The sequence below is a fragment of the Sphaerodactylus townsendi genome, linkage group LG15 (assembly GCF_021028975.2).
Source record: "Sphaerodactylus townsendi isolate TG3544 linkage group LG15, MPM_Stown_v2.3, whole genome shotgun sequence".
Lineage (NCBI taxonomy): Eukaryota > Metazoa > Chordata > Lepidosauria > Squamata > Sphaerodactylidae > Sphaerodactylus > Sphaerodactylus townsendi.
This window is the reverse complement of record NC_059439.1, coordinates 37376234-37390167: the sequence shown is the minus strand read 5'-3', so window position 1 is coordinate 37390167 and position 13934 is coordinate 37376234. Positions and strand designations below refer to the sequence as shown.

Here is a 13934-nt window from a genome sequence, read left to right as displayed (position 1 = left end):
CTTAACAAGATTGGGAAGAAGAAGAAGAAGAAAAGTATGGATTTATACCTCACCTTTCTCTCCTATAAGGGGACTCAAGATGGCTTACAAGCTCCTTTCCCCTACCTCTAGAATGTATGTTTCTCTCAGACAAACTAAAAATGTCTAAGCTATTGAACAGCCCTAATGTAGAAATTGCTGAAGCAGTTGCTACATTTTTAATCCATGTTCTACATGATATATAAATATGATCCTGTTATTGTACTTGGAATGTATGGTACTTCTGGTTTATGCCTAATAAAGGTTTTTGGATTGGATTGGATTGAAGCTCCTTTCCCTTCCTCTCCCCACCACAGACACCTTGTCAGGTAGGTGTGGCTGAGAGGGTCCTGAGAGAACTGTGACTAGCCCAAGGTCACCCAGCAGGAATGTAGGAGTGTGGAAACACATCTGGTTCACCAGATAAGCCTCTGCCACTCAGGTGGAGGAGTGGGGTATCAAACCCAGTTCTCTGGATTAGAACCCATCTGCTCTTAACCACGATACCATGCTGGGGTAGAGGAGCTACTTCCTTTCCTGTGGCTCCCGTGCCTTTAATTGTTACCCTGGTGAAGGAATTCAATAGCGGCATAGCCAAAGGCTGCTGGGTTTTTTACCCTTGTGAACCATTTGAAGCACAGGAGCAGCAGTGGCGTAGGAGGTTAAGAGCTCGTGTATCTAATCTGGAGGAACCGGGTTTGATTCCCCGCTCTGCCGCCTGAGCTGTGGAGGCTTATCTGGGGAATTCAGATTAGCCTGTGCACTCCACCTCTGCAACAGGACCTGGTGAATGCCTGGCTGCTTCTCATGCCGCCCCCCCCCCCCCCATCCTGTCTAGGCAGCCGTCCAGCGAGAGGCGCAGAAGGCGGTCGATGCGCAGCGCGTTCTGGCCTCCGTGCAGGCGGAAGTGCAGGGCCTGGAGAGCGAACTGGAAGCCTTGCGCCAAGAGCGGGACAGCCTGAAAATGGAGATGAGTTTGGTCAAGGTGGGTGCAGGGAGGGAGGGAAGCTGATGCCTTGGGGTGGGGGTGGCAAAGCTAGGGCAGGAATCTTCTCAACTGAGCGCCGCGAGTGACTCACACACCTGCCCTGGCTACAGACAGTCCAGCGACCCAAAGCACTGTTCTAAGTGCGCTCCTGTGCCCCGCCGACAGCTGGAATGGCCAGACTTTCTGCTTATTTTTGAGCCTTATCTGGCTCCAAAGCGAGGCACCGGTGAATTCCTCGAAAACTGGGGATGTGTCCAGCAGTGTATTTTTAAAAAAATAATTTTTATTGTATCATTTGAATATTCCATTTTATATTAATGCTCATCTTCATTCGTTTGCAAACAATACATTTTCCCCTCTTCCCCCTCCCCCCTGTATTTCCTTCATAGTTTTATCAAACCGACAGCAGTAAGTTCATTCTTTGTAATCTCTTCTCCCATATCTCCTCATTGGCTCCAGCTTCTTTCATCCAGTCCGCATATATGGTCCATATCTTCAAAATTTCACCCTGTTTATCTTGCCACAGTTTATTTTTTGTTATTATTTCGAAAATGTCCCGTGTCACTGGTTCCCAAATATATTTCAACCATTTCTGGATTGTCCATTTTTTTCTTTTCTTTTCCAGCCTAAAGCTATTGTTGCATGTGCTGCTTTGATCATTATTTTATACATGTAGCTGTATTTTTTATCTACCCTTCTATCCTCCATTGCACCCATGAACATTAAATCATTATTTATCCCAATATTAATCTTCACCAGTTTCTCGATATATAACATTACAGTTGTCCAATTTTTTTTCACTTCTATACATTCCGTCCACATATGGCTATATTTATGTATGTATGTATGTATGTGTGTGTGTGTGTGTGTGTGTTTGTTTGTTTATTTGTTTATTTATTGGGTTTATAGACCGCCCTCCCCCGGAGGGCTCAGGGCGGTGTATAATATGCCTCCTGGTCTCTGCAGTGCCAGCATTTGGGACTGAGTCCTTTAATCATATATGCTAGCTGTTTTTCCAGCAGTGTATTTGAGGCTTCAACTGAGTGGGTTTTTTTCCTCCTCCCGCCAGGCACGTTACGAGGCCCAGAAGGTGAAACTGGAGTCGGAGCTGAAGGTGGTTTTGGAGCAGCAGGTGACGGAGCGGCTGGCGGAGGTTCACGAGGAGAGCTTGCACCAGATGACCGCCATGAGGGAACAGCACAGGTGGGAGGAGCCTCTGGGCCTCGGGCGACGCTACCTGCAAACGCCTCCGCTCCTTAAACTCCACGGGTTTGATTCCCAGCTCTGCCGCCTGAGCTGTGGAGGCTTATCTGGGGAATTCAGATTAGCCTGTGCACTCCCACACACGCCAGCTGGGTGACCTTGGGCTAGTCACAGCTTCTCGGAGACTCCTCTCTGCTCCCACCTACTTGGCTCACAGGAGGTGTTTGTTGTGAGGGGAAAGGAGACAAGGAAGATTGCATGCCCTTTGAGTCTCCTGCAGGAGAGAAAGGGGGGATAGAAATCCAAACTCCTCCTCCTCCTCTTCTTCTTCTTCTTCTTCTTCTTCTTCTTCTTTCTTCTTTCTTCTTTCTTCTTTCTTCTTTCTTCTTTCTTCTTTCTTCTTTCTTCTCTTCTTCTTCCTTCTTCTTTCTTCCTCTTCTTCTTTCTTCCTCTTCCTCTTCCTCTTCTTCTTCTTCTTCTGGCTCTCTGCCCTGTCTGGTTCTTTCGGACGCTGGCTCTCTTCCTGCTCCTTTTAACACCTTGGCTGGTCCTTAACGCCTTGGTCTTCTTCCTTTCTCCCACAAATTCCTGCAGCCCCAACCCCAGCTTTCCCACCAGGGGTTTCTGGCCCATTGATCAAGGTTGCCACAACGAGGCCTGCTTACTTCTGATTTTAAAAAAGAAGAAGATCCCACTGCTGTTTTGGTTCCAGCATTATTGTTCCTAGATGTTATGGATCACAAGAAAATCAGGCTTTAAATGAATTAAATATAAATGAAGTGCTATCTACAACAGTGAACATGCACAACAATTGCCACTAACCTGGATAGCTTTAAAAAGGGCTTGGGCAGATTTATGGAGGAGAAGTCGATCTATGGCTTCCAATCTTGATCCTCCTTGATCTGAGATTGCAAATGCCTTAGCTGACCAGGTGCTCAGGAGCAGCAGCAGCAGAAGGCCATTGCTTTCACCTCCTGCAGGTGAGCTCCCAAAGGCACCTGGTGGGCCACTGCAAGTAGCAGAGTGCTGGACTAGATGGACTCTGGTCTGATCCAGCAGGCTAGTTCTTATGCTCTTAAGGCCATTGCTTTCACCTCCTGTATGTGAGCTCCCAAAGGCACCTTGGTGGGAGCCACCGTGAGTAAGTAGAGCAGTTGGACTAGATCAGTGGTAGGAACCTCTGACTCTCAGATGTACCAGGGTCCACAATTCCCATCAGCCTCTGTCAGCATGGCCAATTGGCCATGCTGGTAGGGGCTGATGGGAATTGTAGTTCCTGAACATCTGGAGAGCCGCAGGTTCCCCACCCCTGACCTAAGATGGACTCTGGTCCTGATCCAGCAGGCCAAGTTCTTATGTTCCCTAAAGGCCATTGCTTTCACCTCTCTGTAGGTGAGCTCCTAAAGGCACCTGGTGGGCCACTATGAAAGTGGCAGAGAGCTGGGACTAGATGGACTCAACTGATCCAGCAGGCTAGATTCCCATGTTCTTAAGGCCATTGCTTTCACCTCCTGCAGGTGAGCTCCCAAAGGCACCTGGTGGGCCACTGCGAGTAGCAGAGAGCTGGACTAGATGGACTCTGGTCTGATCCAGCAGGCTAGTTCTTATGTTCTTATGTTCTTAAGTAGAGTTTGGATTTATATCCCTCCTTTGTCTCCTGTAAGAAGACTCAAAGGGGCTGACAAGTTCACTTTCCTTTCCCCCCCCCCTCCCACAAACACCCCTGGCCAGAGGTGGGTGGGGCTGAGAGAGCTCCGGAAGAACTGGTAGTGACTCATTGCCTCCAAGGTCTCACCCAGCTGGCGTGGTGTTGGAGTGCACAAGCACCGGGTTCCCCAGATAAGCCTCCATAGCTCAAGTGGCAGAGCAGGGAGTCAAACCCGGTTCTCCAGATCAGAGTGCACCTGCTCTTAACCACTGCACCACGCTGGCCTATATTTCCTGCCCTTGTGTCCAGTGGCTTCTTCTGTCGTCCCTCCTCCCCGTGATTTCTGAAGCAAGAGCAACCTGGGCGTGCCCTTTTGTGGGAGGGGCCAGTCGGGTAGGCCTGAGCCCCCTCCCCCCCACGATTACCTTCAGGTGTGTGTGTGGCTTCTCACGTCTCTTCTTCCCATCCTGTCCTCTGGCAGAAAGCAGCTGCTTGATTTGGGCAGCCGCCACGAGAAAGAGCTGGCCGGCCAGCTGGTCCAGTTCAAAACCGACCTGGCAGAGCGGGATGAGCGGCACCGGCAACTCATCGACGACTACGAGGACAGGTAGGCTGCTGTTTTAGTTTTGGTTTTAGCTGGGGATGTTGTTAACTATTTGTGTAAGCTGCCCTGAACCATGAGGAAAGGCACAATGAGTTGCCCTGAGAATTTTTTTAGATAAAAAGGCAAAGGAGAAATAAGTAAGTGGGAAGAAGAAGAAGAGGAGGAGGAGGAGTTTGGATTTTTCTCCCCCCTTTCTCTCCTGTAAGGAGACTCAAAAGGGCTTACAATCTCCTTGCCCTTCCCCCCTCACAACAAACACCCTGTGAGGTAGGTGGGGCTGAGAGAGTCTCGAGAAGCTGTACCAGCTCCAAGGTCACCCAGAAGCTGGAGCGCAGGTGGGAGTGTACAGGCTAATCTGAATTCCCCAGATAAGCCTCCACAGCTCAGGCGGCAGAGCGGGGAATCAAACCCGGTTCCTCCAGATTAGATACATGAGCTATTAACCTCCTACGCCACTGCTGCTCCTGTAAGGAGGCCCAAGGTGGCTTACAAGCTCCTTTCCCTTCCTCTCCCCACCACAAACACCTTGTGAGGCAGGTGGGGCTGAGAGAGTTCTGAGAGAACCGTGGCTGGCCCAAAGTCACCCAGCAGGAATGTAGGAGTGCGGAAACACATCTGGTTCACCAGATAAGCCTCCGGCACTCAGGTGGAGGAGTGGGAAATCAGACCCAGTTCTCCAGATTAGAATCCACCTGCTCTTAGCCACTACTACACCATGCTAGCTCTCACTTGAAGGGGCTTCTTGGGCAAATGGCTTTCTTGCCCCAAGCCCCATAACCGGAGTGGCTTTCTTTTTTTTTCTTTTTTTTTCTTTATTGATTAAAACAAAAAGACAAGGTTCAAAACATCCCACATAAGCATAATCATCTACATATAGGTACTAGTATAAATAGTTGGTGCAAAAGAAGAAAGATTAGAAAAGAGAAGAAGATAAAGATATAGAAGTTACAGAGTTTAAGAAAACAGAAAATTATTTCATTGTTCGAATTGTTATCATCATCAGTCTAAATTTCATTATATTAACCTTAAAAAGGAAGGAAGGACTTCTCCTTCAGTCTCAATTGTCTATTATAGTTCTATACAGCAATGGCTTTCTTGACCTGCCCAGGTTATCTAGGCAGCACGAAGAGATGCGGGAACTGCAGGTCAAGTGTCGGCGGCTGGAAGCCCAGCTGGGAGGTGTGGTGGCAGGCCAGTTCCAGGCCGCGATGCAGGCGACTGGAACGAGGGTCCCGCAGCTTCAACCAGCCTCACTCCTCGCGAGCCGCCCAACCGTGCGTAAGGATCCCACAGCAGGTGAGGGGCTGGGGGGGGGGGGGTCTTGCTCTCCACACTTTGTCTTTTTATGTTTGGTTTCAACTGGAAAAAAAAGTTTATTATTATTCTTGCAAGCCGCCTTGAACCACGAGGAAAAGCAGGATGTAAACGTTTTAATGAATACGCAGGTGGGGAACAGACCTTACACCCAGCACACTCTTCCTTGAGTTAAAAATTTGCCTGTGATGCGAAGTCGGTCGGCAACCTTTGGTATGGCCAGCTTGTCCTCCTCGGCTTCGCCGTCTTTTGAGGCAGGCGTCTTCATCCTGGCCTACCTCTCAGGGCTGCTGGCCACAAGAAAGCAATTGCGAACATTCGTTAGAGCTATATTTAATGTGAAGATGTTGTCCCTTGCCTTGGAGTGCCTCTGTTGCACAATTCAGGCTAGAACGGAGAGGATCGTCCACGCGTACAGGTTAATTATAAAAAGAGCGAGGCTGTCAAACTCGTGACTTTCATCTGACCTCTCGTCCTTTTATCCTGTATTTTTTTTAATTAATAATTTTTATTAGGTTTAAAATATATGGAAATTATTACATCCATTTAGCATAACTTGTCATTTGGGGACAAAACACAACAGAAAAAAGAGCAAATAATTTTTTTTTCCCTGTATTTTTATCTAGTCTCTCTCCCGCAATGGGGCCCAAAGTGGTCTACACCCTTCTCTTCTCTTTTACCCTTACAACAACCCTGTAAGGTAGGTTAGGCAGAGATCGGGTGACTGACCCAAGGTCAGCCAGCAAGCTTTAACAGCCGAGCGGAGATTCAAAACTAGGCTTCTGTACTCTAGACTGAAAGTTCAGCAACCTGTCGATCTTCCAGATGTTCCACGGGATTCATAAATTCCATGGCCAATTGGCCATGCTGGCAGGGGCTGATGGGAATTGTAGTCCGTGAACATCTGAGATCCCACAGGGTTGCAGGACTCCCGAGGTCCTACACCAGTGATGCATGCGAACCTTTCGGTAGACCGAAAAGTGCCTAAATTGCAAACCCAAAACCCACTTATTTATCGCAAAGTGCCAACACTGCAATTTAACCAGAATAATTGAGGTTTTAGTTTGGAAAAAATGGTTGTGTTTCCAAAGGTGCTTTTACTCAGGAGTAAGCTCAGTGAAGTACAACTGTGCAACGCTTTGAATGGGTGTATCACTTAATTTAGAGGGTTTACTCAGAAGCAAGCCCCATTGCCAGCAACCTAGAGAAACCTACTTCCAGGTAAAGGATCGTGTCCAGGCCAGCCTATATATTTATTTATTTATTTATTTATTTCTTGAATTTGTAGACGCTACTCTTAATCCCTGGGGGGGCTCTGGAAGCGATTGCACAACAATGTTCATTACAACTGGTAAAATTATTAAACCAATAAAATCTATTAAAATTCATTAAAAGCAGCTAGTCCAATACAAAGATATCAGGTAACCCCAAAACCCACTTAATTAGAGGCTCCCTAAGGAAAGGAACGGCCGGACTCCCCTCTAAGAGGGTAGCATATGGTGGTAATTTAATATAGAGGAGGGGGCTTTACATTTCAGCCACTGGACACTCCAAAGTCCCTGGTGTGGAACAACTCAGTCTTACAGGCCCTGTGGAACTCACCAAGGTCCCGCAGAGGTCTGACAGCTGGAGGAAGAGTGTTCCACCAGGTTGGCCAGGCTGTGAAAGTCCTGGCCCGCGTGGAGGCCAGCCGCATCATTGAGGGGCCAGGAACCACCAGCAAATTGGCCTCTGCTGAGCGCAGAGGCCGAGTAGGGGCATATGGGGTAATGCGGTTGATTTTCTGCCCTTCCACATGATGAACTCTGTTTGTGGGTGCCCACAGAAAGGGTTCTGAGTGCCACCTCTGGCACCCATGCCATAGGTTCGCCACCACTGTCCTACACCGACAACTTTCACCGCTGGCTTTACGATGTTGAAGGTAGCAGGGTCTTACCTGCTGGCCACAATGGTGAGTGAGCTTGTTGGTTTTAATCCTTCGTTTTGCCCTCCTAGGGTGTTCCCTCAGACGCAGGCCCTGCCTCAGAACTGGAGTGCCTTCAGCTCTCGGAATCTCTTCAGAAGGACCAAAAGAGGGAATCTCTTCGGCGCCTTCAGGGCACGGGGGACCACAAGAGGGCCGGGTGCCCCCCAGCCGTGCCCCTGCAGCCCGTCGCTCAGCACAACGCCTTGCAGGGGTCCTCAGAAGGCCCCGAGAAGTCCGTGGCTGGTCAGCACGTTACCAGTCCTTTCTGCCCCTGCTCCCCGACATGGAGCGCCTGTCGTCAGAGTTCAGCCACATCCTCAACTGCAGCGTTCTCAGCCGGCAGGACTTCCAGCAGCTTGAACCACAGATGGACCAGACAGGAGCCACGACAGGTGGGTGATGGGAATTGTAGTCCGTGAACATCTGGAGATCCACAGGTTGGGTGGGTGAGGGGATGGCTTGTTCTTTCTTTCCTTTGGGGGGGGAACCACCAATTGCTAGCAGACATTTTGAATGAGGTAGGATCAGTGGTGGCGAACCTTTGGCACTCCAGATGTCATGGATCATACTTCCACGTAGCTTCGCCAGCATGGCCACCTGGCCATGCTAAAAGGGGCTGATGGGAATTGTAGTCCATAACATCTGGAGTGCCAAAGGTTCGCCACCACGGAGGTAGGTGTTGCGCAGGATCTTTTCCCTTCAAGTACTTGAGATTGTGGGATCACACCAGCTTGAAAGCTGTGGAATAATTTTATAAGATTTTCCTTAGCTAATACACAATCATGGTCAAACCACTGTTTATGGAATGTTCCTGAATGAGAGATACCTCTGCTGTTCTTTGAAAGGAGGGGTTTGAGGGTTTGTACAAGTTCCTCGTACCCTTTTAGTATTGACCCTTTATTAACCTGTTTTAAGAGTTCGGCTTTTGTCAACTTACCTATGTGTGAATTGAACCAGCTAATGAACTGTTGTTCAATATTAGTATTCCATTTTATTCTCAATCTGTTTGACTCTACTGAGAGTCCCAAGTGTGAGGCTCTAAGAGACCTCAAACGCCCAATTGTCAAATCCAACACGAGGGGAAAGTGGTCACTTTCTGCCCGTGGAACTACTGTGGAATGTCTGGGTGTTGCGCAGGAAGGTTTGAGCCCCAGCGGTCAGGAAGAAATCAGGAAATAAACATTTGTTTGTTTTAAACAAATTCATTCTTTCAAAAAAGGGGGAAAAAATCAAAACCCAGTATCTAGAACAGTGATTCTCAACCAGGGTCTCAGGAAAATTCTGGGGTGCCATGAAAGACGCCCCAGGGGTACCAAGGACAATGCTACCACTGCCCTCCCAATCTAAAAAATCACATGGATTTTAAAGGGTAAGTGGTTGGAAGCTCCTCATGGGCTCTCTTTAAACAACACTTAGTAAAACAGTATTAGCTTTATTTGTTTCTAAATTTACATTGATGGGGGTAGATTTAAAGGAAGCTCTCCTTTAAATCCCTCCATCCATGCCGAATTTAGGCAAACAACTACAGCTAATAACACTAAGCTTTCCCTCCCTCCCCCTGTTTGCCACTCCCCCACCCACAGGCAAAACCCTTTAAAATGCAAATAAAATGTATCAAACAAACCTCAAGGGTACCCTGAGATATGAAGAGCAAGGTCAAGGGTACCGCAATGTCGAAAAGGTTGGGAAACACTGATCTAGAAGAATAGAAGAAGAGTTTGGATTTATACCCTGACTTTCTCTCCTGTAAGGTGACTCAAAGGGGCTTACAAGCTCCTTTCCCTTCCTCTCCCCACAACAGACATCTTGTGAGGCAGGTGGGGCTGAGAGAATTGTGACTAGCCCAAGGTCACCCGGCAGGAATGTAGGAGTGTGGAAACACATCTGGTTCACCAGATAAGAGTCCGTTGCTCATGTGGAGGAGTGGGGAATCAAACCCAGTTCTCTAGATTAGATTCCACCTGTTCTTAACCACCTGTGGTTGCTCTGGTGCTTTAACGTGGGCCTCCGGGCTTTCTGTCTCCCCCCTCCCGCCCAATTTTAGGCCAAACCCTCCACCCTGAGAACTTGGCAGAACACCCGTTCACCGACGACACGGACGACACCGTCACGGAGGTGGCGGGTAACGAGGGCGAGACCTCCCAGCGGAGCAGCTTGGGAGGCCCTGAGGCTGGTTCGCTTCCAGTCTGATTGTAATCATCACGATGCGCCTGGTATGCTGCCATAAATGACTGTCTGTCCTCCTCATACAGCTGCTCCCAGGATAAATTATAGATTACAATTCCCACCAGCCAATTGGCCATGCTGGCAGGGGCTGATGGGAATTGTAGTCCATGAACATCTGGAGTCCCATAGGTTGGCCACTCCTGGCCTAAACTGCAGCCTCACTCACCATTGTGGCCAGCAGGTAAGACACTGCTACCTTCAACATCATGAAGCCAGTGGTGAAAGTGCCGTTGTAGGACTGTGGTGGCGAACCTTTGGCACTCCAGATGTTCATAGACTACAATTCCCATCAGCCCCTGCCAGCATGGCCATGCTGGCAGGGGCTGATGGGAATTATAGTCATGAACATCTGGAGTGCCAAAGGTTCGCCATCACTGGTGTAGGACCTCAGGGGATCTCCAGATGTTCATGGACTACAATTCCCATCAGCCCCTGGTCATGAGCCTGGTCTCATCAGATCTTGGCAGCTAAGCAGGGTTAGCTGTAATTAGTGCTTGGAGGTCAATAGAGATAATGTAGCGCTGTTGAGGAAAGAACTTCACCACTTTGGAGGCTGTGTCCCTTTCCTATAAAGAGCTGGAGAGCTGTTGCCAGATTGAGGGGATGAAAGTGAGGCAGTGGGGCAGGGGTCTCTCTAGGGTGGCAGTCTTGTCTCCTCTGAATGGGGCGTGGCTCTTTCAGTAACGAGGCGGAAGGGCCTTTTCCCAAAACCTGCTGTTTGTGGTGAAGTTGGAGACGCCAGGGCCTCAGCCTGGGATGCTTCTGTAGGCCAAACGGGTGCTCTTTAATAGCCGCCGTCCCACATATCTCAGCTCCTCCCTGCCTGTGCCTTGTAGCTGCTGGAGCAGAATGCCAGCGAAAACAGTGCTCAGAAGCAGGAGGGACTTTCTGGCGAAAACCCACCACACCACGTAGGACAGACGCAGCTGGGTAAGAGCTCAACCCTTTTCTCTTGGCAGGCCTTCCCCACCCCTTGCCGCCTGCCGGGCCTTGTAAACACAGCGGTCTGTGGGATGTTGGAATTGCACAGACTTGGAGAGCTGCCGGCATCCTCCAATCAGACCGGCCACGAAGAGTGTCCGGGTCACGGAAGGAAGCATCCAGCTCGGCTTCAAGGCTCGCAATTTAGCACTCTGCAATTCCCTTCCTAGGATCGTCTCAGTCCTACCACGAGCCGTCCACGGCCCTCTGGGATCCCGGGCGTGCCTCCGTCAGCGCCATTCGAATCCAGCCCGCCAGCAGCGCTGCTGTCCACAAAACCAAAGTTCCTTTGTCCAAGGCTGGGGTAACCTGTACTGGCTTGGAAGTCTCCGAAGCTCAGAAGCGGAACCCCGGTGAGTGGGCTACTCTTACCTGGCAAGAGGTGGTCAAGGTCTCTGGTACACAACCTCTGTGGCCTGGACTTGTGTGCACGTCCATCTCATCTGGAGAGCTGGCGTGGTGTCGTGGTTAAGAGCAGGTGCACTCTCATCTGGAGGAACCGGATTTGATTCGCCGCTCTTCCACTTGAGCTGCGGAGGCTTATCTGGTGAACCAGATTAGCCTGTGCATTCCAGCCCATGCTAGCTGGACTAGTCACAGTTCTTCGGAGCTCTCTCAGCTCCACCCACCTCACAGGATGTTTGTTGTGAGGGGGGGAAGGGAAAGGAGATTGTTAAGTCCCTTTGAGTCTCCTTACAGGAGAGAAAGGGGAGGTATAAATCCAACTCTTCCTCTTTCCTCACAGCACATGAAGTGGGAATCCTGTCCCACAAACAAGTGGCTGAGGTTTCGCGCCTGTTTAAACAGTACCAGGCCAAGGGGAAGCCAATGCCTTCTACTGAAGAGCTGTATGGATATTTACGTAGGTAAGAGCAAAGCATGGATCATCTCTGGTTAATACTGGGATGGGCGGCCACCAGGAAAATCTAGGGTTGCTAGGCAGGGAATGGCAAGCCACATCTAGAATTATAGAACCATAGAGTTGGAAGAGACCCCGAGGGCCATCAAGTCCAACCCCCTGCCAATCAAAGCACCCTGACATATGTTCATCCAGCCTCTGTTTAAAAACTTCCAAAGAAGGAGACTCCACCACTCTCCGATGCAGTGAACGCCACTGTCCAACAGCCCTGACGGTCCGGAAGTTCTTCCTAATGTTTAGGTAGAATCTCTTTTCCTGTACCTTGAATCCATTACTCCATCTGTTAGTCTCTTCCCTTGAAAACCCTATGGGGGATGGGTCTCTTTAAGTTGGCTGCAATTGACAGCACATACCGTTGCCACATAAGAACATAAGAACTAGCCTGCTGGATCAGACCAGAGTCCATCTAGTCCAGCACTCTGCTACTCGCAGTGGCCCACCAGGTGCCTTTGGGAGCTCACCTGCAGGATGTGAAAGCAATGGCCTGCTGCTGCTGCTGCTCCTGAGCATCTGGTCTGCTAAGGCATTTGCAATCTGAGATCAAGGAGGATCAAGATTGGTAGCCATAGATCGACTTCTCCACCACATTTTAGTTTGGGTTTTAATCAGTGGTGGGATACAGCTGGTTCGCACCACTTCGGCAGAACTGGTTGTTAAAATGGTCCTTTTAAACAACCAGTTGTTAAATTATTTGAATCCCATCACCGGAACCGGTTGTTAAATTTATTTGAATCCCACCACTGGTTTTAATTGGTTGTACGATGTCCTTCTATAACTCTCTGTTGTTTTTAAAATGGTTGGCCACTACCCCGATGGGATAGAAAGGTGAGATATAAATATTGTCCATAAACTAGAAGGCCGGACTAGGGAGTTGAAGGGTTTGGGGATCAAGATTCCTGCTTTTCATTTCTGAGGTAGCATTCCCATCTTCCTCTGTTTTGGTTTTCTCTTCTCCAGTTCAGAAATGAAAGGTGATGGAAACGTGCACACCCGGCGGAGCTTTGATGCCCGGTTGACCGAAGCTGTGAGGAAAGAGGTGGGCGTGTCTGTTGCTTTGGGGCTGGGTGGCTTGCAGGGCATTACGGGATGTATTAAGGGCGCTGATGTGGCGCCTTTTGGTAGTTCCCCTTTTGGTGGTCCCCATAACATCTGAGGGACCTACAGCCCCCTCTGGGGGAGGGGTTAGTGACTGGACGCAAGGCACTGTATCTTAGAATGCTGTGTTTTATGTGGATTTTTGGTTGTTTTAATCTTAACAGAGCCATAAGTTTCTACTGTAAATTATTGATGTTTTAAATTGTGCTCTACCTATATGATGTTAACCGCCCAGAGCCCTATGTATGTATGTATGGACGTACGTATGAACGTATGAACGTATGAACGAATGAACGAATGAATGAATGAATGAATGAATGAATGAATGAATGAATTTGTCCCTGAACTGCAGGACCATGCGCTGTGCCTCTTCTGTGGGTTGCTAGTTATCCTTTTCCTCTGCTCCCTTTCCCAGATGGCACCCACACGGCGGACGGGCCTTAGCCGGGAGAGACCACACGCAGCCTCCAAAACCGGGAAGAAACTATCTGGTGTGCCAAACTCCAACGTTCGCAACAGCAAAGGAGGGAGCGTGTGGAGATGATCTTCCTGTTGTTCCTCCTGACGCCCGGTTCTCTCATTTTTAAGTGCCTGATCGAATTGGATGTCCAAGAGCAAACACCGTCTCCACTCAATAGTGTAAAATACGACTCAACTACCGTCATTCAATTCGGCGAAGATTTCTGGGCAATAAGGCGGGATTTCCCGGGCTTTGAAACAGTTTGATTTGAAGTGTGTGTGTGTTTTTTGAGGGAGGTGTTTTTCAAAAGAAGAGCAGAAGGGTGTTACCCCTCTTTTGCTGCGCCCCCCCCCCCCCCCCGCCCGCACATGCTGGACATTTTGAATGCTTTATTATAGGGGTGCTATCTTGAGACACCCCCCGGGTTTGTTGGCTTTTTGTACAGTTAATTATTTTTTGCATCGTTATCATTGCTTTCTAAATAAAATTAACGTTGAGCGATTGTTTTTCAA

General features: G+C 49.1%; 1 protein-coding gene across 1 annotated transcript in view; it reads left to right on the top strand.

The window, feature by feature from the left end:
- Positions 1-13934, top strand: part of CNTROB (centrobin, centriole duplication and spindle assembly protein) — a 29499-nt gene extending 15565 nt beyond the window's left edge. The window contains 13 exon segments of the mRNA XM_048516838.1: positions 857-1003; positions 2076-2209; positions 4339-4464; positions 5570-5690; positions 5734-5757; positions 7771-7983; positions 7986-8133; positions 9786-9928; positions 10804-10897; positions 11119-11301; positions 11694-11814; positions 12825-12903; positions 13378-13934. Coding sequence (XP_048372795.1) covers positions 857-1003; positions 2076-2209; positions 4339-4464; positions 5570-5690; positions 5734-5757; positions 7771-7983; positions 7986-8133; positions 9786-9928; positions 10804-10897; positions 11119-11301; positions 11694-11814; positions 12825-12903; positions 13378-13506 — 1662 coding nt within the window. The 3' untranslated portion in view covers positions 13507-13934.